The sequence below is a fragment of the Balaenoptera acutorostrata genome, chromosome 7 (assembly GCF_949987535.1).
Source record: "Balaenoptera acutorostrata chromosome 7, mBalAcu1.1, whole genome shotgun sequence".
NCBI lineage: Eukaryota > Metazoa > Chordata > Mammalia > Artiodactyla > Balaenopteridae > Balaenoptera > Balaenoptera acutorostrata.
This window is the reverse complement of record NC_080070.1, coordinates 59,880,769-59,901,752: the sequence shown is the minus strand read 5'-3', so window position 1 is coordinate 59,901,752 and position 20,984 is coordinate 59,880,769. Positions and strand designations below refer to the sequence as shown.

Below are 20,984 nucleotides of genomic sequence, written 5' to 3'. Positions count from 1 at the left end.
TTCTGTTTTTGTGCCAGTACCATACTGTCTTGATTACTATAGCCTTGTTGTATAGTCTGAGGTCAGGGAGCCTGATTCCTCCAGCTCCATTTTTCTTTCTCAAGATTGCTTTGGCTATTCAGGGTCTTTTGTGTTTCCATACAAATTGTGAAATTTTTTGTTCTAGTTCTGTGAAAACGCCAGTGGTAGTTTGATAGGGATTGCAGTGAATCTGTAGATTGCTTTGGGTAGTATAGTCATTTTCAAATTGTTGATTCTTCCAATCCAAGAACATGGTATATCTCTCCATCTATTTGTATCATCTTTAATTTCTTTCATCAGTGTCTTATAATTTTCTGCATAAAGGTCTTTTGTCTCCTTAGGTAGGTTTATTCCTAGGTATTTTATTCTTTTTGTTGCAATGGTAAACGGGAGTGTTTTCTTAATTTCACTTTCAGGTTTTTCATCATTAGTGTATAGGAATGCAAGAGATTTCTTTGCATTAATTTTGTATCCTGCTACTTTACCAAATTCATTGATTAGCTCCAGTAGTTTTCTGGTCGCATCCTTAGGATTCTCTATGTGTAGTATCATGTCATCTGCAAACAGTGACAGCTTTACTTCTTCTTTTCCGATTTGGATTCCTTTTATTTATTTTTCTTCTCTGATTGCTGTGGCTAACACTTCTAAAACTATGTTGAACAATAATGGTGAGAGTGGGCAACCTTGTCCTGTTCCTGATCTTAGTGGAAATGATTTCAGTTTTTCACCATTGAGGACAATGTTGGCTGTGGATTTGTCATATATGGCCTTCATTATGTTGAGGAAAGTTCCCTCTATGCCTACTTTCTGGAGGGTTTTTATCATGAATGGGTGTTGAATTTTGTCGAAAGCTTTCTCTGCATCTATTGAGATGATCATGTGGTTTTTCTCCTTCAATTTGTTAATATGGTGTATCACATTGATTGATTTGCGTATATCGAAGAATCCTTGCGTTCCTGGGATAAACCCCACTTCATCATGGTGTATGATCCTTTTAATGTGCTGTTGGATTCTGTTTGCTAGTATTTTGTTGGGGATTTTTGCATCTATGTTCATCAGTGATATTGGCCTGTAGTTTTCTTTCTTTGTGACATCTTTGTGTGGTTTTGGTATCAGGGTGATGGTGGCCTCGTAGAATGAGTTTGGGAGTGTTCCTCCCTCTGCTATATTTTGGAAGAGTTTGAGAAGGATAGGTGTTAACTCTTCTCTAAATGTTTGATAGAATTCGCCTGTGAAGCCATCTGGTCCTGGGCTTTTGTTTGTTGGAAGATTTTTAATCACAGTTTCAATATCAGTGCTTGTGATTGGTCTGAATCCTGGTTCAGTTTCGGAAGGTTGTGCATTTCTAAGAATTTGTTGATTTCTTCCAGGTTGTCCATTTTATTGGCATATAGTTGCTTGTAGTAATCTCTCATGATCCTTTGTATTTCTGTAGTGTTATTTGTTACTTCTCCTTTTTCATTTCTAATTCTATTGATTTGAGTCTTCTCCCTTTTTTTCTTGATGACTCTGGCCAATGGTTTATCAATTTTCTTTATCTTCTCAAAGAACCAGCTTTTAGTTTTATTGATATTTGCTATCATTTCCTTCATTTCTTTTTCATTTATTTCTGATCTGATCTTTATGATTTCTTTCCTTCTGCTAACTTTGGGGGTTTTTTGTTCTTCTTTCTCTAATTGCTTTAGGTGTAAGGTTAGGTTGTTTATTTGAGGTGTTTCTTATTTCTAAAGGTAGGACTGTATTGCTATAAACTTCCCTCTTAGAACTGCTTTTGCTGCATCCCATAGGTTTTGGGTCGTCATGTTTTCATTGTCATTTGTTTCTAGGTATTTTTTGATTTCCTCTGATTTCCTCAGTGATCTCTTGGTTATTAAGTAGTGTGTTGTTTAGCTTCCATGTGTTTGTATTTTTTACAGATTTTTTCCTGTAATTGATATCTAGTCTCATAGCGTTGTGGTCAGAAAAGATACTTGATATGATTTCAATTTTCTTAAATTTACCAAGGCTTGATTTGTGACCCAAGATATGATCTATTGTGGAGAGTGTTCCATGAGCACTTGAGAAGAAAGTCCATTCTGTTCTTTTTGGATGGAATGTCCTATAAATATCAATTAAGTCCATCTTGTTTAATGTATCATTTAAAGCTTTTGTTTCCTTATTTATTTTCATTTTGGATGATCAGTCCATTGGTGAAAGTGGGGTGTTAAAGTCCCCTACTATGATTGTGTTACTGTCGGTTTCCCCTTTTATGGCTGTTAGTATTTGCCTTATGTATTGAGGTGCTGCTATGTTGGATGCATAAATATTTACAATTGTTATATCTTCTTCTTGGATTGATCCCTTGATCATTATGTAGTGTCCTTCTTTGTCTCTTGTAATAGTCTTTATTTTAAAGTCTATTTTGTCTGATAGGAGAATTGCTACTCCAGCTTTCTTTTGATTTCCATTTGCATGGAATATCTTTTTCCATCCCCTCACTTTCAGTCTGTATGTGTCTCTAGGTCTGAAGTGGGTCTCTTGTAGACAGCATATATACGGGTCTTGTTTTTGTATCCATTCAGCCAGTCTCCGTGTTTTGGTTGGAGCTTTTAATCCATTTACATTTAAGGTAATTATCGATATGTATGTTCCTATTACTATTTTCTTAATTGTTTTGGGTTTGTTATTGTAGGTGTTTTCCTTCTCTTATGTTTCCTGCCTAGAGAAGTTCCTTTAGCATTTGTTGTAAAGTTGGTTTGGTGGTGCTGAATTCTCTTAGCTTTTGCTTGTCTGTAAAGGTTTTAATTTCTCTGTCGAATGTGAATGAGATCCTTGCTGGGTAGAGTAATCTTTGTTGTAGGTTTTTCCCTTTCATCACTTTAAATATGTCCTGCCACTCCCTCTGGCTTGCAGAGTTTCTGCTGAAAGATCAGCTGTTAACCTTATGGGGATTCCCTTGTATGCTATTTGTTGTTTTTCCCTTGCTGCTTTTAATATTTTTTCTTTGTATTTAATTTTTGATAGTTTGATTAATATGTGTCTTGGCCTGTTTCTCCTTGGATTTATCTTGTATGGGACTCTCTGTGCTTCCTGGACTTGATTAACTATTTCCTTTCCCTTATTAGGGAAGTTTTCAACTATAATCTCTTCAAATAGTTTATCAGTCCCTTTCTTTTTCTCTTCTTCTTCTGGGACCTCTATTATTCGAATGTTGGTGCATTGAATATTGTCCCAGATGTGTCTGAGCCTGTTCTGAATTCCTTTCATTCTTTTTTCTTTATTCTGCTCTGCAGTAGTTACTTCCACTATTTTATCTTCCAGGTCACTTATCCGTTCTTCTGCCTCAGTTATTCTGCTGTTGATTCCTTCTAGAGAATTTTTAATTTCACTTATTGTGTTGTTCATGATTGTTTGTCTGCTCTTTAGTTCTTCTAGGTCCTTGTTAAATGATTCTTGTGTTTCCTCCATTCTATTTCCAAGATTTTGGATCATCTTTACTCTCATTATTCTGAATTCTTTTTCAGGTAGACTGCCTATTTCCTCTTCATTTGTTAGGTCTGGTGCGTTTTTGCCTTGCTCCGTCATCTGCTGTGTGTTCCTCTGTCTTCTCATTTTGCTCAACTTACTGTGTTTGGGGTCTGCTTTTCGCTGGCTGCAGGTTCATAGTTCCCGTTGTTTTTGGTGTCTGTCCCCAGTGGCTAAGGTTGGTTCAGTGGGTTGTGTAGGCTTGCTGGTGGAGGGGACTAGTGCCTGTGTTTTGGTGGATGAGGCTGGGTCTTGTCTTTCTGGTGGGCAAGTCCACGTCTGGTGGTGTGTTTTGGGGTGTCTGTGACCTTATGATTTTGTGTAGCCTCTCTGCTAATGGGTGGGGTTGTGTTCCTGTCTTGCTAGTTGTTTGGCATAGGGTGTCCAGCATTGTAGCTTGCTGGTCGTTGAGTGGAGCTGGATCTTGGCATGGAGATGGAGAGCTCTGGGAGATTTTTGCCGTTTGATAGTACGTGGAGCTGGGAGGTCTCTGGTGGACCAGTGTCCTGAACTTGGCTCTCCCACCTCAGAGGCACAGCCCTGATGCCTGGCTGGAGCACCAAGAGCTTGTCATCCACATGGCTCAGAATAAAAGGGAGAAGAAAATAAATAAAGAAAGAAAAAGATAAAATAAAATAAAAGTTATTAAAATAAAAACCAAGAAATAATTATTAAAAAAATTTTTTTAAGTAATTAAAGAAAAGAAAGAACAACCAAACCAGAAAACAAATCCACCAGTGATAACAAGTGCTGAAAACTATACTTAAAAACAAAACAAACAAACAAAAAAACGGGCAGAGAGAACCCTAGGACAAATGGTAAAAGCAAAGCTATACAGAGAAAATCACACACAGAAGCATACACATATACACTCACAAAAAGAGAAAAAGGGAAATATATATATATATCATTGCTTCCAAGTCCACCTCCTTAATTTGGGATGATTCGTTGTCTATTCAGGTATTCCACAGATGCAGGTTACATCAAGTTGACTGTGGAGATTTAATCTGCTGCTCCTGAGGCTGCTAGGAGAGATTTCCCTTTCTCTTCTTTGTTCACACAGCTCCTGGGGTTCAGCTTTGGATTTGGCCCAGCCTCTGTGTGTAGGTCGCCTGAGGGCATCTCTTCTTCCCTCAGACAGGAGGGGGTTAAAGGAGCAGCTGATTAGGGGGCTCTGGCTCCCTCAGGCCCGGGGAGGGAGGGGTATGGATTCGGGGTGAGCCTGCGGTGGCAGAGGCTGGCAGGTCGTTGCACCAGCCTGAGACGTGCCGTGTATTCTCCTGGGGAAGTTGTCCCTGGGTCACGGGACCCTGGCAGTGGCGGGCTGCACAGGCTCCTGGGAGGGGCGGTGTGGATAGTGACCTGTGCTTGCACACAGGCTTCTTGGTGGCGGCAGCAGCAGCCTTAGCATCTCATGCCCGTCTCTGGGGTCCGCGCTGATAGCTGCAGCTCGTGCCCGTCTCTGGAGCTCCTTTAAGCAGCGCTCTTAATCCCCTTTCCTCATGCACCAAGAAACAAAGAGACACAAAAAAGTCTCTTGCCTCTTCTGCAGCTCCAGACTTTTTCCCAGACTCCCCACCGGCTAGCCGTGGCGCACTAGCACCCTTCAGGCTGTGTTCACACAGCCAACCCCAGTCCTCTCCCTGGGGTCCGACCTCCGAAGCCCAAGCCTCAGCTCCCAGCCCCCGCCCGCCCCGTCGGGTGAGCAGACAAGCCTCTCGGGCTGGTGAATGCTGCTCGGTGCCGATCCTCTGTGCAGGAATCTCTCCCCTTTGCCCTCCGCACCCCGTGGCTGCGCTCTCCTCCATGGCTCCAGAGCTTCTGCCTGCCACCCCCCATCTCCACCAGTGAAGGGGCTTCCTAGTGTGTGGAAACCTTTCCTCCTTCACGGCTCCCTCCCACAGGTGCAGGTCCCGTCCCTATTGTTTTGTCTCTGTTTTTTCTTTTTTCTTTTACCCTACCCAGGTACGTGGGGAGTTTCTTGCCTTTTGGGAGGTCTGAGGTCTTCTGCCAGCGTTCAGTAGGTGTTCTGTAGGAGTTGTTCCACATGTAGATGTATTTCTGATGTATTTGTGGGGAGGAAGGTGATCTCCACGTCTTACTCCTCTGCCATTTTGAAGCTCCTCTCCACACTTATTTATTATTTACTATTTATCCATCTAGATTCTTCTCTATATATATTCAAGAAAGCCAGGACACACACACACGTATTTATTTATTTACTTATTTATTTATTATTTATCCATGTAGATTGTTCTCTACATATATTCAAGGAAGCCAGAACATACACACACACCCCTTTATTTATTATTTATTTATTTATCTATCTAGATTCTTTATATATTTTTTAAAAAGCCAGAAAATGAGTAAAGGGTGGGGTTTGGGTATTTAATTTCTCCAGGAAAATATTAGATGCTTGGGTAATAAGTTAGTTATCACATATTTTATAGGCGTGTTCCATATATTTTTTCATTATGTTGTGCAGTTCTTTATAAATTCAAAATAAGTTAGTTATCACATATTTTATAGGCGTGTTCCATATATTTTTTCATTATGTTGTGCAGTTCTTTATAAATTCAAAACCACTGGTCTTAGTTTTGATTGCCATTATGATTCCATGAATAATTTTGTTTACCCTCTTCTGCCATTAACTTCTTACTTTTTGTAGTTCTTGATTTATCTGGAATTCATTAGTGTATTTTTTTTTTTTTTTAATTAATTTATTTATTTTTATTTATGGCTGTGTTGGGTCTTCGTTTCTGTGCGAGGGCTTTCTCTAGTTGTGGCAATCAGGAGCCATTCTTCATCGCGGTGCGCGGGCCTCTCACTGTCTTGGCCTCTCTTGTTGTGGAGCACAGGCTCCAGACGCGCAGGCTCAGTAATTGTGGCTCACGGGCCCAGTTGCTCTGTGGCATGTGGGATCTTCCCAGACCAGGGCTCGAACCCGTGTCCCCTGCATTGGCAGGCAGATTCTCAACCACTGCGCCACCAGGGAAGCCCTCATTAGTGTATTTTTTGAGGTATGGATCAAAAGCAGTTTTTCTCTGCATAATATTTAATTGCTTTTATTTGTTTTTATAATCTGTGTGTTTTCCCTTAAGTTTTGTTTAATCATGTGGTTTAGGAAGAGAGGTGGGGGTCAGAAGGGAGAGGAGTCTAGGTGTAACAAAACAGGGATGTATAGGGTACTTCAGTTTCCTTTCAAAGGGGTTTGGTTAACAGCTCTAACACCATATTGTCTACGTTATAAGTAACCCCCACCCCCCAAAGCAAGCATTTGTGTCCCACTACCAATTGTGCCAGTTCCACCCACCACCCAGCGCACCTTGGAGGCCTTGTGAACTCTGGGCTGGATGTGTAACTATTCAGGATAGTGTGCTTCCAAGGTGAGAGTTTTTAGGTTGTGTGTCCATCATTACCCCAGATCATTCCATTTAGTCATCGTCTCCCGTTTGTAATTCCCAATAAACGACTGTGTTTATGTCATCACCGTGTCACATGAACCCAGTAACTCTTCAAAACTGGTACATCATTAAGAGTCCCTTTTTCAGGTTTTCTTTTTCTAAGGAGGGGGGAAGCTGGCAATCTCTTGGTGTTTTTCTTCCAGTTTTATTGAGATATAACTGACATACATAAGTTTCAGGTATGCAGTATAATGGTTTGACTTACATATATTGTGAAATGATTACCAGTATACATTTAGTTCAGGTTTTCTATATGCAGCCTATTATTCTACGACTCCAATGTTACTATGTTTTGAAATTTGATGGGTTGAGTGCCTCATGAACCTCATTTGTCACTTTTCCTTAGATAACTTTCATCACTCTGATACTGTTTTAGTGTTACTTGGCATTAAAAACATCTGTATCCTAATTTCTCTGCACGTCATACCTGACTATATTTGGTAATTTTTTGTCCTCACTAAAGTTTTAATAATTTTCTATTAATAAACCTCAAATATTCCAAGTAAAATTTATATAAAAACGTTTTATATGTCAGTAGAATCTCTATTAATTGTGTGGATTTAATTTATATGTTAAAGTTTTGCAGTTTAAAAAGTTTTTTTATTATGTCCATAGAGTCGCTATTAATTGTGTGGCTTTATTTTATACATTAACGTTTGCAGCAGGAATGATTTAATTGATTTCCTGGAGTATTCTGGGTAAATAATGGATACTGGGTTGCTTGATTGATGTATTCATTATACTACCCCCACCACTTCCCCACTTCCCCCCCATTCCCACCCCCCCTTCCCATCCCCAACCCCATCCTCTAGATCCCCTACCCTCCTAACTCCTCCTTCTTCCTTCACCCTCCCTTCTCTCCACCCCTCCTTCCCCCTCTCCTCCCTTCCTCACCCCTCCCTCCTTTCCTCTTTCCCCCTCCTTCCCTCCTTTCCTCCTTCCCCCTCTCCCTCTCCCCTTTCCTGTCCTCCCCCCCCCACCCTGTTCACTTTATGCCAGTGTATGCTGAAATGATCGAGACACAGTTTGCACTTAACCACTAAATCTTTATTGAATTTTTACTCTAACATCAATACAATATTAGTAAATAGAAACACAGAGTAAAGAGAAAACAGCAATAAAATGGGGAAGGGCAGGGAGGTGGGGCAGGAATAGGTAGGAGGTGTAGAGTTAGGGAAAAGGGGCAGGGGTAAGGAGGAGGGCTACTGACAGGGGCATAAGCAATGGTTCTTATTCATCACTTCCCTGTAAGTTCCATGAATCTTTACCATCCATCATTATCAATTTCACTCCAGCAACAACTTCTCAAAGGGCATCTATCTATCCTAACTCTCTAAACGCTTTGCTTACAATCTCAATCCCTGGAGTGAATACCCAGGGCAGAGAAGCTCTATTAAATTATTTATCCAATCATCTTTGAACTTTCTCCCACTAGGTTTTTATCCGTGTTCAATAGCCCTAAAAAGATTGATCTCCCTGCAGTTCCCTCCGAATTTATTTGAAATCTTTAGGGGTAGCAATCATAGGGTAAGGGATCACAAGTAAGTACACATGTCCACTTACAGAGATATCTAATACATTATATCATGCTTTTTAACTAATCCCACCCACTTAAGATTACTTAATAGTCCCTCCCACTCTAAAATACTTATGATTATATATATCCCCAATTACTTATACTGATTACACAAAGATACAAAAACAATGCAATTTTCCACAGACCAATTTGATAGCATTCTACAGCCTGAAACAACAAAGAACTTTCAGTCCCAACAGATGTGCATTCTTTCTTTAAGATGAAAACGCAGCATGGTTCCCATCAGGCTCTTCATCTCTGCAGGTGGTCCTTTATCTCTGCCCAGGTCTTTCTAGCAGAGTGTTCTCTGTTGCCAATCTTGGAATTCTATCTGATGTTAGACATCTGTGGTGGATGATGACTGGATCAATTCAGGAGTCCAAGAGGTACCTGCAAACTTAAACAGAAATCCAGACTGCACTATGTAGATGTGCCCCTCTTATTTTGTGCACCTGCAAGTTCACTGTGCTAGCTCACATGATTTATTCCAACTAATTCTCCATTTTCCAGTATCTAATACAAATACCTCATTGCTCAAACTAAATTGACCCTTCAGAAATGTATGTAAACTTCCTCCGTTTCAAACAACCTAGCATGGTGACCTTAGCTAGTTCTCTCCACGTCCGCCTAACAATGGGAGCTTATACCTTCTTCCTTGATTTTTTTTAATTAACACTGAAAATTTGGGCCAAAAGTCAATCAATTTTGCCAATTTGTTTCAAAAGGTAGACTGTTGGCTTTGCTTACATAATTTTGATGTTTTAATTTACTTATCTCCTTTGTTTCTATTTTGCTCCCTTTCCACCTTCTTTAGAGATTTAATTCTTTGCTTTCCCCTTTCTGATGAATAAGGCATTTTGTTGGGAAATGCCAAAAAAATTGTATTCAATTGAAGTCGATCAACAGCAATGAAATAAATCACATGAGCGAAAGGAAACTTAATAAAATTCTGATTCTACAGAATAAATTTGAGATTACTTATTCTTAACACCTACACTTCTAGATAGCATATATAGCTGTAGAGCATAGTACACACTGCCAAACAGGTTTTCACAAGCTTTACAAAACAGCCGAAAGCGTGTCAGGGACTTCGTCCATGAGTTGTTCACCCACACCACCATGCTCTCCCTGACCGTTGTTGTTGCCACATTTCCAGACTTCTGCTTGTAGTGATGGCAAATGTCCATGTGCATATGCCGGGGCTGCAGACAACAGCCCATTTCTAGGCCCTCTGCAGTTTGAAGATCAATTGACAACTGTAAATCTGACACAGAACAACTTAAATTCAAATGTATGGAGGATGGATTGGTATCTGAGGTAAACTGAAGTGACGCTTCAAAAAGTCCAGAAGCACAAATGCACCATTTAAAAAGTAATTACTCTAAAACACGAGTGACTGACAAGCTTTCTGCTTCCATTGGAAAAAAAAAAAGGAAAAGTTGTTTTGAATTAAATAGCCAATTAGGTATCTTCCTTGAATTTGTATATCATTTTGTGTGAGTTTTTAAAGGCCCAATCAAAAATAATTGAAATTATGGATAATGTTAAAACAGAAGTTTGAAGATGAACATGATGAACTATTATACAGGTACTCCAGTTCTGAGGAGCCTCTCATTCACAGTGTTGTAAGAGTTCACAGTAAAGAAATATTTTACACTACCTTACTTATCAATTTTAATTAATTTAACAATAAGACTTGGATAGTACTTTGTAATTCAATGGAAATAACTTTTGAAAGCAGAGTCACCACTTTAAAACACTGTTAAAAGGACACTATCAACCTACAGCTAAAACTTTTAAGTATCTAAACATGCAAGGATAAGGGTGGGTGATAATGAATATGTGAAAGATGATGTTGATGAAAAGTGAAACTTCACCATTAGACTCCTCTTCATGACAGGCAATTTGAAATATACACCATGTTGTTTTTCTACTGCTCAAACTGTTGGAGACTGTGTGTTGAAACACATGCTCCGAGAAGCCTGCCAAGAAGCCAGCAAAATAAGAGTCTCGGCAGCCAGGCAGGAAGGATGACACAAATCCTGCAGCAGGGTTAGTGGCAGTAGTAAACAGAAAGAGAGAGGTTAGACAAACAGTTCAAGGTAGTAGCAAGGGACCAGGCTGAAGGAAGTCAGGCAGTCCCAGGTTAGCACAAAGCGTCCAGGAGACACCAGCTGATGTCACTGGATTGAAGACAACTCTTGTGTTGTCTGTTGCTTTGAGTTGCTTTTGGAGGCCTTTCATTCCTTGGCAGCTTATCGGCTCCATCCCCTAGAGGGTGCTAAAATCATTCCCCCTCCCTAAGCATCCTAGTGCTACAGTCTAGTGAGGGGACTGATGATGAAATGCCCAGATGTATATGGAGGCAGAGACATGGATAGATGCTCCCAAGACTTCAGGTGATGCTCTTCCAGCCAGTTAACAACGCTCTTAAAAATTCTTTCTGAAGTTCCAGGTCAAGGTGGTAACATTAACTTTGAGTCTCCCCTTTAAGAGCTGGGTACGGGGATTTAGGAGTCCTTTTGATTTGCTACTCGTTAGCCCTCATACGTGACTGAGACGTGATCACATTTCACAAACATCTAACACACCTGGAGCCACCAATAGTCTCTGGTTACCAGGTTTAAGGTTTTGTGGAAGCCATTGCTGGCATGGTGATGGTAAGGTGTTGTGACAAAGCCAGAGTTATTGGGTACATGTGATTTGCACCAGGATGTGAAGGCACACTCAAACATGCCAACGTCCATCTGAGCGTACTTCCTTCCGAGGCCTGAGGTGTTTCTGTTGCAGGGGTTTTGCCTGCTCCTGGGGGAACCAGTCGAGTTGCTGCTCCTTGCGTCATGAAAGTGGAGTTTGAAGATGGTGAAGTTTCAAAGGGTGCAGCAAAAGAATCAGGGAAGCCGTTTCACACTGCACCAATAATTGTGGCTTCCTTAATAAGGCCTCGGTCCTCCAAAGATGTAAAGAGGGTACCGAAACTGCAAGAAAAGTCATGTCCTCCTCCTCCTTGTCTCCCCCTCCATAAAGAAAACAGCATTTCCTGTGTTTGCATCAGCTTCTCAGTAACTATTAAATGAGGAACCTGGCAGCCAATAATTAATATGGTGACAGAGGTTTCAGCAGGTAAAACCCAGGCTTCCAGGGTTCGCTGGGAAGTAAACTTATTACGAATTTTAATTAGATTGGCAGTTAAGGTGGAAAACAGAGATAATTTGTTGGTAAATATTTTGTCACTCCCACCAAACAGTGGAGGTCTGTTGGTGCTTTAGGATGTGCCCCAGTCCAGGGTGGCCCTGACCTTCTGTAGCTGTTTCAGAGAAAACCTGTGCCTCAGGTTGGTCTGAAGGTGCAATAGCCCAATTTAGCACGCAGTCACTGATTGAGAAGCTGAACAGGAGTTCATTTCGAGGGCAGAGATCCTGAAGGACATGATGCGTATTTACATGGTGCTGTAAGACGGCGGTGGCGGCGGCGGTGGGGGTGGCGGCGGCGGCTGCGGCGGTGGGTACTGGGGCACCGGTGGCTGGCGGTACCAATGCGGATTCCAGGTGATCATCACAGGGACATAGAGCGATCGCCCCTGTCCATCACGCCCCACGGGGTACCAGGCAAATCCTACCGGGTAGGTCGGGTACGTGGCATATGCAGGGTAGGTCGGATATCCTGGTATTTGAGGTACGTATTCAGTGTACGTCGCCAGGTGAGCTTGGTCTTCTAAATTTGGAATAGAGAGTCGAGGATACTGATTCTGGATGGTGAAATTGTTGGGAGCTCGGCAGTCGTAAGAAACTTGCAGTTTCCACCCCCTTTTCACTTGGAGAACTTGGGCTCCGTTGGGTGCGACGGTGGGAGTAATGAGCCCATCTTTCACGTTTCGGGCCACAAAATCTCGCAGAGCTGCCATTTCGGGTTCCGACAGTGAGTACACGTGTCCGCTGGGAATACTGTGTGCTCCAGGGATCATTTCTATGCTGGGGTCAACCAGACGGTGGTCTGGGTAGACGTTTTCATCTACTGGAGTGTACACATTCTGGACGTAGTAATACCTCACGGGTTGGTAAACTCTGTATCCTTCCACCGGGTAATAGAATGATGGTTGTGCTGGTGGTGGGAGCGGGGGTGGTATCGGAGAGTACATCCGGCAATGGTATCGGCAATATTCGGAATCGAAGACGATCGATCGGGTGCTCCACGTGATGTTGGGATCGTGTGTGCTCAGCCAGCGCACCCCTAGGACGATGGGGAAGAACGGAGACTGAGTCACATCGAATGACAGCACCTCACGGTGATCTCCCAAGTCGACAATCAGGTCGTGCGTTTCGTGGACAACTGGGCCCGATGCTATGGGACGTCCATCAATCGCTTCTACAAGTATTGGCCAGTCCTTGACTCTCAGAGGAATGCCATTCTGGGCAACGTATTCGTGATCAATGAAGTTGCCGGAAGCACCAGAATCGATCATGGCTCGGACAAACAGGGTGTGTCTGCCCGGAAGATGAATCTGGAGCATCACTTGCAAGTGTGGCGATGAAGCAGCATCATCTTGTGGGGACCTTATTAATTCCGGCCCGGTCGCTGAAGGTCCCTCTACAGCGGGGCCGGGGAGTTTCCCGCCGGCGAAGCCTTGGAGGCCTTGGCAGGACAGTTGTCGGCGTAGTGACCTCCATTCCCACAGTAGAGGCACAGGTTCAGCTTTCGGCGTCTTTCTTTTTCTTCCTGGGTCAGGCGCATGCGGGCACCTCCCACGGGCTCGGTCGGATCTACCTGGTGGTGGCTGTTGACGTGAGGCATCACCAGCGCACGTGGCGGGGAGCGCGGTTTGCGGGCGGCAGCTGCCCGGGCCAGCCTTCTCTCGATGTGGATGCACTGGCCGATCAGTGCGGACAGCGACTTGGCGACTTCGAGGCGCGACAGCTCCGCCTGAATGTGGTCGCTGAGGCCCTCGTGGTACTGGTCAATCAGGGCAGGCTCATTCCAATCCAGGTCCTGTGCGATCATCTGGAAAGCGTTGGAATAGTCGATGACTGACCCCATGCCTTGGCGCAGACGTCTGATCTTGCGTTTGGCAGCCTCGCGCCGCTGAGGGTCTTCAAAGACGTGCTTCATTTCGGTCATGAAGGCTGGGTAGTTGTGCATCAGGTAGTGGGATCGCTCGAGCTTGGCGGAGGCCCAGCGGGCAGCACGGCCGGTCATCATGCTTGTCACGAAGCAGACGCGCACGCGATCAACGGAGAAATCTCTGGTGCTCTTTTCCATGAAGAGCTGGCACTGGGCCATGAAAGGCACCAGCATGTCTGGGTTGCCGTCGAACTTCTCGGGAAGGTCTTCTGGGCTCTCCTCCTCGATCGGAGTGGCTGGGGCGGCAGCGGCTGCAGCTCCGCAGAGCTCAATGTCATCTTCCTCCTCCTCAGGGGCGGGCTCCACCTGCTCGCGGAGGGAGGTGTTCTCCTCTGTGAGTTTCTGTACCTGGTTCTGCAGGTTGTTGTTCTCCTCAGACTGCTTCATGACCTTCTCTCTGAGGTTGTTGATCTCTTCAGAGAGATCCTCCCGCCTTCGTTCGGCCAGGTTGGGGTTGTACTGGCCCCTCTGGCCGCTGCAGGGGGAGCTGGAGGGGGAGGCAGGATCGTTGGGGGGAGGAGGAGGAGGAGGAGGTGGGCAGTCGGGCCCCAGGGTGAGAGGTGGGGTGGGAGGAGACCTCCCAGGTGTAGCTTCACTCCGGTGGGGATGGAGGCCTGGGTCCTGGCCTCCTCTTCCACCCTTTCGCCTTTTGGTTTTCAGAAGCTTTTTGTTTCTGTAAGTGAAGACAGAAGCATAAATTCAACATATACATTTAAAGCACCACAGTACAAAGAAGATTTTATCATTTAAAGTATCTACTAAAGTACTCTAAATACATGCGCATTTAAAGCATCTCTTTGTTCTACCTGCTCACATCAATAGTTAATAAACAGACAAAAGCCCTGCAAAAAAGATATTAATCAATAGGACAGTAGATAATGAAAAGCAGCCTACTTTTTGATGTCCAAATGACTTTTTCCTCCTCAAGAATCATCTGTTCATCATGATTCAACAATACACAACTGTATCAACAGCACTGTTACCTTTACTGACAAATAAAGAATGAGGAGACACTCCAAACAAGAAGTTTTATAAGGAGAGAGCAGAGCAAGAAACTTTCAAGCAAAGATTGATAGTGGAAAAGTTACACAAAATAAGTCAAAATTATAACTGTTTATTATTAGAAAAGTTACCTGAAAAGTTGCTACTATTCCAGCCAATAGAAAACCAAGAAAAAGAAGGGGGGAGGTGAGTTAAAAATCACAATGCCTGTATTCATCAACCTTGGGGGAGAGGGCCACTCTGGCCCACTGTCACGACCCTGATCCACCTCTACAGAGAAGGTAACTAGTCATCAAAACAAACAACAACTGCCACCAAACCAGTGGGATTGTCTAAATTACTTTTCGGACCGTAATTTGATTTCCCAAAGAGAATTCCCTTTGGGACAGAAATGGCAATGAGTAGCAACCTGTGTATATCAGTTTCCCTCCTTATTATGAAGTCAATCAACAAATATCAATTGACATCTCCTAGGAGTAGCTGGGCTGTAAAATGGGACATTCAAAGAAGCCCAATAATAGTATACCTCAAACTTATAATAAGGATTTAATTAAATAATGCAGGTAAAGCACATAGTGAGTATTCAATAACTGTTAGCTGATATTAATAAAGTTATTAATAAAGAACAGAAACTTTAAATTTCTGTGTGATGAGGCTGCGATTAAAACAGGGAGGGGCTGCAACTATGGCAACCTGGGTATGCAGATCCCACTAAAGATACTAATTTTTTTTTTTTTTTTTTTAAATACTGAGTTGGTCAGACAAATCCAGGGCCTCATTAGACTTTCAGGTCACCAGTGTGCAATCCCAGGTTTTTAAACAAGGTTTGTCAGTACAGCCCCACCCAAAAGTTTGTAATTTAGAGTGGGATAGGTCACTCCTAGCGGGGTGAGTGACTGTGTGTGTGGGGGGGGAGGGGATGGGGGGGTTAAATATCCTAATTATGGGTAGGGTGACAATAAATCACACATATAATAAATCAGCACACAGGGCCTGTGTACTTCCTGGAAATAGGGTTAAAGTCATTTAGAGTAATTATTTTAACACTTTGATGATTTTTTTAATGGGCATCAAATTCTCATATTTGGAAAACTCTAGGAAAGTGCTCAAAAGTTTAAAAATATAATATGTAAAGCAGGCAGACTGCCTATTCACTACATTTTAACTTGGCAGTCCTGGTCACCTGCTCCTCTCTGACCCATCAAGACAAAAAATGGACACCAAATTAATTATGTAAAATAAAGCCACAAAGATAAACGTGTTATTCAGAGAAGTTAGGTGAAAAATAGCTAATGTTTCAACCAATAGTGTACAAGGGGGAAAAAAAAAAGGTGATGGTAATCAAACATGATGCCTGGTTGTAGAGAAATACCCCTTCCTCCTTCCTTCCTAAGACCCCTCCTCATTCTTTAGGCCCCTCCCCTGCCCCAGCCCTGCCATCCACAGCCATTTTCCCTTATGCCCTGGGCTGTTGGTATGGCCTCTTCAAGGAGTGGCTATACAGCAAGTAGAGTCCTTAAGGGACAGAATTACTGTGCCATTTTAATACTTCTAAATGCTACTTAATTACTTTAATAGCTTAGGCTATGGAAACAACTAATAGTTGACATGCAAGATAAAATCTTCAAGTTTAGAAAAAAAATCAGAAGATGTAATTAACACATCATAGCCTGTGACATTGTTTCATTTCCAGCTGCTTAAAGACAGTTATATTGGTGACACTCAGAATATGAGGTCACAAAATAATGCAATTTTTATTAATTAAACTTAAGAGTTTTAATGTCCCATTAAAAAGCAACTAATAAGCGCAGGTCAGGTGACTCAGGTGTCACTTCTGTCATCAAGACACTAATACTTTAAAAACTTAGAGACAAGACTTCTGAAAAGGCATTCACAGCATGGCCTGGAGCAGCGTGACCCAGGTCAGGAAGGTTAACAACCTATATGTCAATCACAGTCACTGGGGTGGGCTTTAATGAGGCCCAGGTCTGATGGTTTTCACATCTGCAAAACACAATAATAGGAGAGAAATAACAATACATTAGGAAATCAGCAAACAATCACTGTATTGTTTATGGAAACAGAAGATCAATAAGAGTTTAAAATTCAAATGCTTTTGGTGACAGGAAGGTAATATAAAGGTGAGAAGAGACTGGAGATAGGAAAACAGGAAGGGGCTGCAACTATTTAACTTGGGGATGCATACACACACACACACCCCCCCCTGCCGCCCCGCAATCTTTTAATTCTTGTAAAATTTTTAAATACAGTGCTGGTCAAAGAAATTCAGGGCCTTTTTTGACCTACGAGATCACCAGTTTGAGGCCCTTAACTTTTACCAATATCAGGCCTAAGGCCTCCACCCCCGGGGTTTGTAATTTTGGGGTGGGAGCCTAAGTCCTAAAAGAGTTAACTGCCCAGAACAGAGTCGTTTAACCATTAAAAGTGATAGGGCAGTGGGCAGGCAAGTCAACAGTGTAAGTAAAGTTTACAAATGTTTAAACAGCAATTGGAGCACCAGTTAACATGGGAACAGGAGAACGGTAACTTGATTTGAATATAGGACTACGGCTCCTTAAACACCCCCTTAGTAGGAGCTGGACTGGGGAGGTGGGTCAAGGGGCCCAGTGCCTAAAAGCTGGAAGGACACACAGCATAAAGCTAAGCTCCCTGGGACAGATGCCACCTTTACACATGAAAAAGAGTTCAGTATTACTCTATTTAAGAAGTAAAGACATATTGCTTCATCTTGGACTCTTCACAATGACTTTGAAACTTTCTATCCCCCGCAACCCCCCTACAAACACACCAAAGTGCAACAAAACCCACCATACATTAAACATCACACTAGTAAATGACACTTCATTAAACAGTGCTTAATTGTTTTACATTTGCAAATGTCCATATTTCTTTTTGAGAGCTATGAGTACTATTTGTGAAATGCAAATTCTAATAATATGCACATTTTTCAAACCATTGTTTTTGAACCTCTTTAAAATGCAGACACAAATTCCAAAGAGAAGAGGGGTCAGGGTGGCAAGGTGGGTAAAAGGGGCCTGGGGACTTACTGAAAGGTGTAATTATGATTAGCACATGTTATCCATAGATTGTATACTTGTTGGGGGCTGGGGGGAGGGGTGATTGGTGGGGTGTGATAGGTTTTCGGGAGCCAGTGCTTCTAAATGCCCCTGTAACAGTCCTGGCTTATGGTTTCTAATATATGGAACCAGGTTTTAAAATTTCTTCATTTAGTTAGAAACATAAATAGCGGATTGGCAGTTAGCTATAAATCTGTTTTATATAGACATTTTTAAATGCCAGCTAAAACCTTCAATCTATATTTTCTCATGTAACCACTCTGTTACGTTACACAAATTTTAAATGACAATTACGTACCATTAAATAATCCACTTGCCCCAAATTTAAATAATTAGCTTTTGCTTTTTAGTTTATAAAAAAGCTAATTATTTTGAGTGTTTTGAATTAATTTAGCTGCTTTGAATTATAATTACTGCTTACATTATTGGAGCTTAAAAATGCTCTTTTTTTTTTTTTTCTTCAAGATTCTGTTAAATGAGAGAGGGATAAGGCAAGCAATGTCTTGGACAACCCAGGACAGCAAAACACCATAGGAAATAGCCAGGAGCAAAAAACCAGAAAACAACTGCAGACACCAAGGAAGACACTGAATAAACCAGTTTACTCTGGTCATTTAACACATTTAATGAACAGGTGTTCATTAAATTGTGCCTACAATGTGTCAGGCACAATTATGTAGGCAAGTTAGCCAGGGCTAATCCCCTAAAATTCCAAGAAAAAAATCCAGATAAACACCTCATCCTCGCTCAGAAGCCAAGCCAGTAGCACCAACAAAGTCACTTAAAACTCCTGTGAAACAAAGTTCAAGTTGTTCTTTATTTTGTAGCCACCAAAGCATCTGATTCCAGTAGGTCCCACCAAAAAGGTCCACTAGTGTGTCAAAAAAAACTTGAGTTCTTTAGTTTTAAAAAATTAAACTTTTAATTTTTTAAGATTTAAAAAATCTTAAAATTTAATGATGTTAAAAGTATTTAAAATGTTTTATTTTTCATTTGCAGCAAAAACATTTAGCTAGATTGCCTTTAGAGGCGCCAGCCACGTCAGCTTGGAAGCACCCTTCATAAGCCACTATCAGGAATTTAATTGTGGGATTATGTTATTTAACATATGCAAAGTGCTTATTAATGCCATGTATAATTACTATTGTTGTTAATTGTTCTTATTATTCTTATATTTATTAGACACTGGTGGATAAAAAGCAAAACGGGCGCAGAAGAGAAACCGCAGCAGCGAAACCGCAGGAGAGCTGGGCTGTGCAGCCAGGCGCAGGCAGCGAAGACGCAGGCGCAAAGGAGGGGTACCTGATGGGAGGGGGGGGGGGCTCACACTGCGCAGGCGCAGGTGGGCCCTGGAGAGGTGGGGCCATAGGCCAGCCCAGAAGAGGCTGGTTCAGGGCGGGGCCAAGTTTCGAGAGGTGTGGTCTGGAGAAGCCACTCCAGAGAAGGGGGGGCTCAGAGGGAGGAGGGGTCTAGGGGAACCGCCTCAGAGGAGGCGGGCTCGGGGAGACGCGGGGTCTGGGGAGGCAAGGTCTAGAAGGCGCGCTCCGGGAAGGCGCGCCGCAGAGGAGGCGCGCTCTGAGTAGGTGCTGGGAGGTGCTAAGCCTGTTCTGAGGAGATACTGCAGAGAAGGCGCGCTAGGATGGGCGGGGCAGGTCTGAGACTGGCTGCATGCCTCTCCCAGGATTCCCCCCTCCCCAAGCCCCTCCCACCAGCCTCCAACAGGCAGATTCATTTCATGCAACAAGAGCAATCACCCCCAGATCCAATCCCCCCCCCCCCACCACCCCGCGCCTTCCAAGACTAAGCAAACCAACAGTTTCCACAAACTGTTGCTGGACGCCAATTCGCGCCACCACTACAACTATACCGCCACTTCAATCAAGCGCAACTAGGCAAGGCAGCCCGTTCTGCCACCACCAAAAGATTTTTTACGCTCAAGTCAGCGCCCTTCCACTCCACTGCCATAGCAGGAATGGTGTGGGCAGAATGTTAAACACTAATTTTTGCCCAGGGCTCCATTTTGTCTAACAGCACCATCATGCAGAGAACCGTCCTGTAGAAAAACATAGTGGGAGCCATTCCAAAAGGTGTGTAAGAGACAAAGGGTGGGGTTCCTCCAAGAAGACAGAGTAATCTTACTCTTCAGTTCATGTGTGCTTCAGCTGGTTTCTTTGTAGCGCAAAACAGTGCAGCTTGTGTACCTCTGCAGCTATTATTACTTTGTAGCGCATTTTAGGTGTAAATTGTTCCGCAGCTCATGTACCTCTGCGGTTCCTGTGTCTTATAGCGCAATGAAGCGCTGTTGTGCTAATCGTTATCATTTTTGTAGCGCTGACCTTTCTACAGCTCAGATTTTGTAGCGCATTTAGAGCGCAAACCAGTCATCACTCTGCGGCTCATATATCGTTGCAGTTCATACTGGTTTTAGCGCAAAGAAGCATCCATCAGTCTGTAGCGCACTGAAGCGCCCATCCGTCCGTAGCGCATTTGAAGCGCTCATCAGTTTGTAGCGCATTTGAAGCGCCAATTAGTTTGTAGTGCACATCACTTTGCAGCGCATTCGCAAATTGGTCTGTGGTTCATGTCCGTCTGCAGCTCATGTTTGTCCACAGCTCATATGTGTCTATAGTCCGTATCTGGACTTAGGTTCTGGAAATCCAAGCCCTGAAGGCTAGGTTTCTCCATGCAGTTTTGGGGCACAGCCAGTGAAGGCGTGACAAGGTGTGCGTGGAGACATTCCGGGCGCTACTCCATCTCCCGCAGCTCCCGATTAGAAGGGGGAATGAATGTGATCTTAAAAAAAAGAAACATCCTCACCGCATACTCACCACGCGAGGACTCCTCTGCGAAGACACTAAGGACGGGGTGCCACACCTGTGCCAGGCGTGGGCTCCGCTGGGTGCTCGGCAGCCCGGAGTGGCTCCGGACGCGAGCCCGCTCAGCGGACCTTTCGCGAGGCTCGGTGGTCCCTCTTCGCTGGTCTCAGGTCGTAGTCAGGTTTCTTCGACACACACCAACCGAAGTTGAAGCGCGTGTATCGAGAGCGCCGACTGGGAGCCTTATATAGGCTGAACCGAGGAGGGGGGCGCCAAATCCCAGCGTGCTCCGCGGGTTAGGGGGGCGGAGGGGGGAGCGGGGGCGGAGGGGATGGGGGATGGGGGAGATGGGGGGTGGGGGCGATGGCCATGCTACACTGGCCCG

General features: G+C 43.4%; 1 protein-coding gene across 2 annotated transcripts; it reads right to left on the bottom strand.

Annotated features, from left to right (window-relative positions):
- Window positions 1-8,014: 8,014 nt before the first annotated feature.
- Window positions 8,015-20,864, bottom strand: PEG10 (paternally expressed 10). 2 transcript variants are annotated; one of them, NM_001291374.1, is given in 2 exon segments: window positions 8,015-14,356; window positions 20,612-20,864. In NM_001291374.1, coding segments are annotated over 1 exon segment (2,232 nt in total). In that variant the 5' UTR covers window positions 14,236-14,356; window positions 20,612-20,864; the 3' UTR covers window positions 8,015-12,004.
- Between the last annotated feature and the right edge of the window lie 120 nt (window positions 20,865-20,984).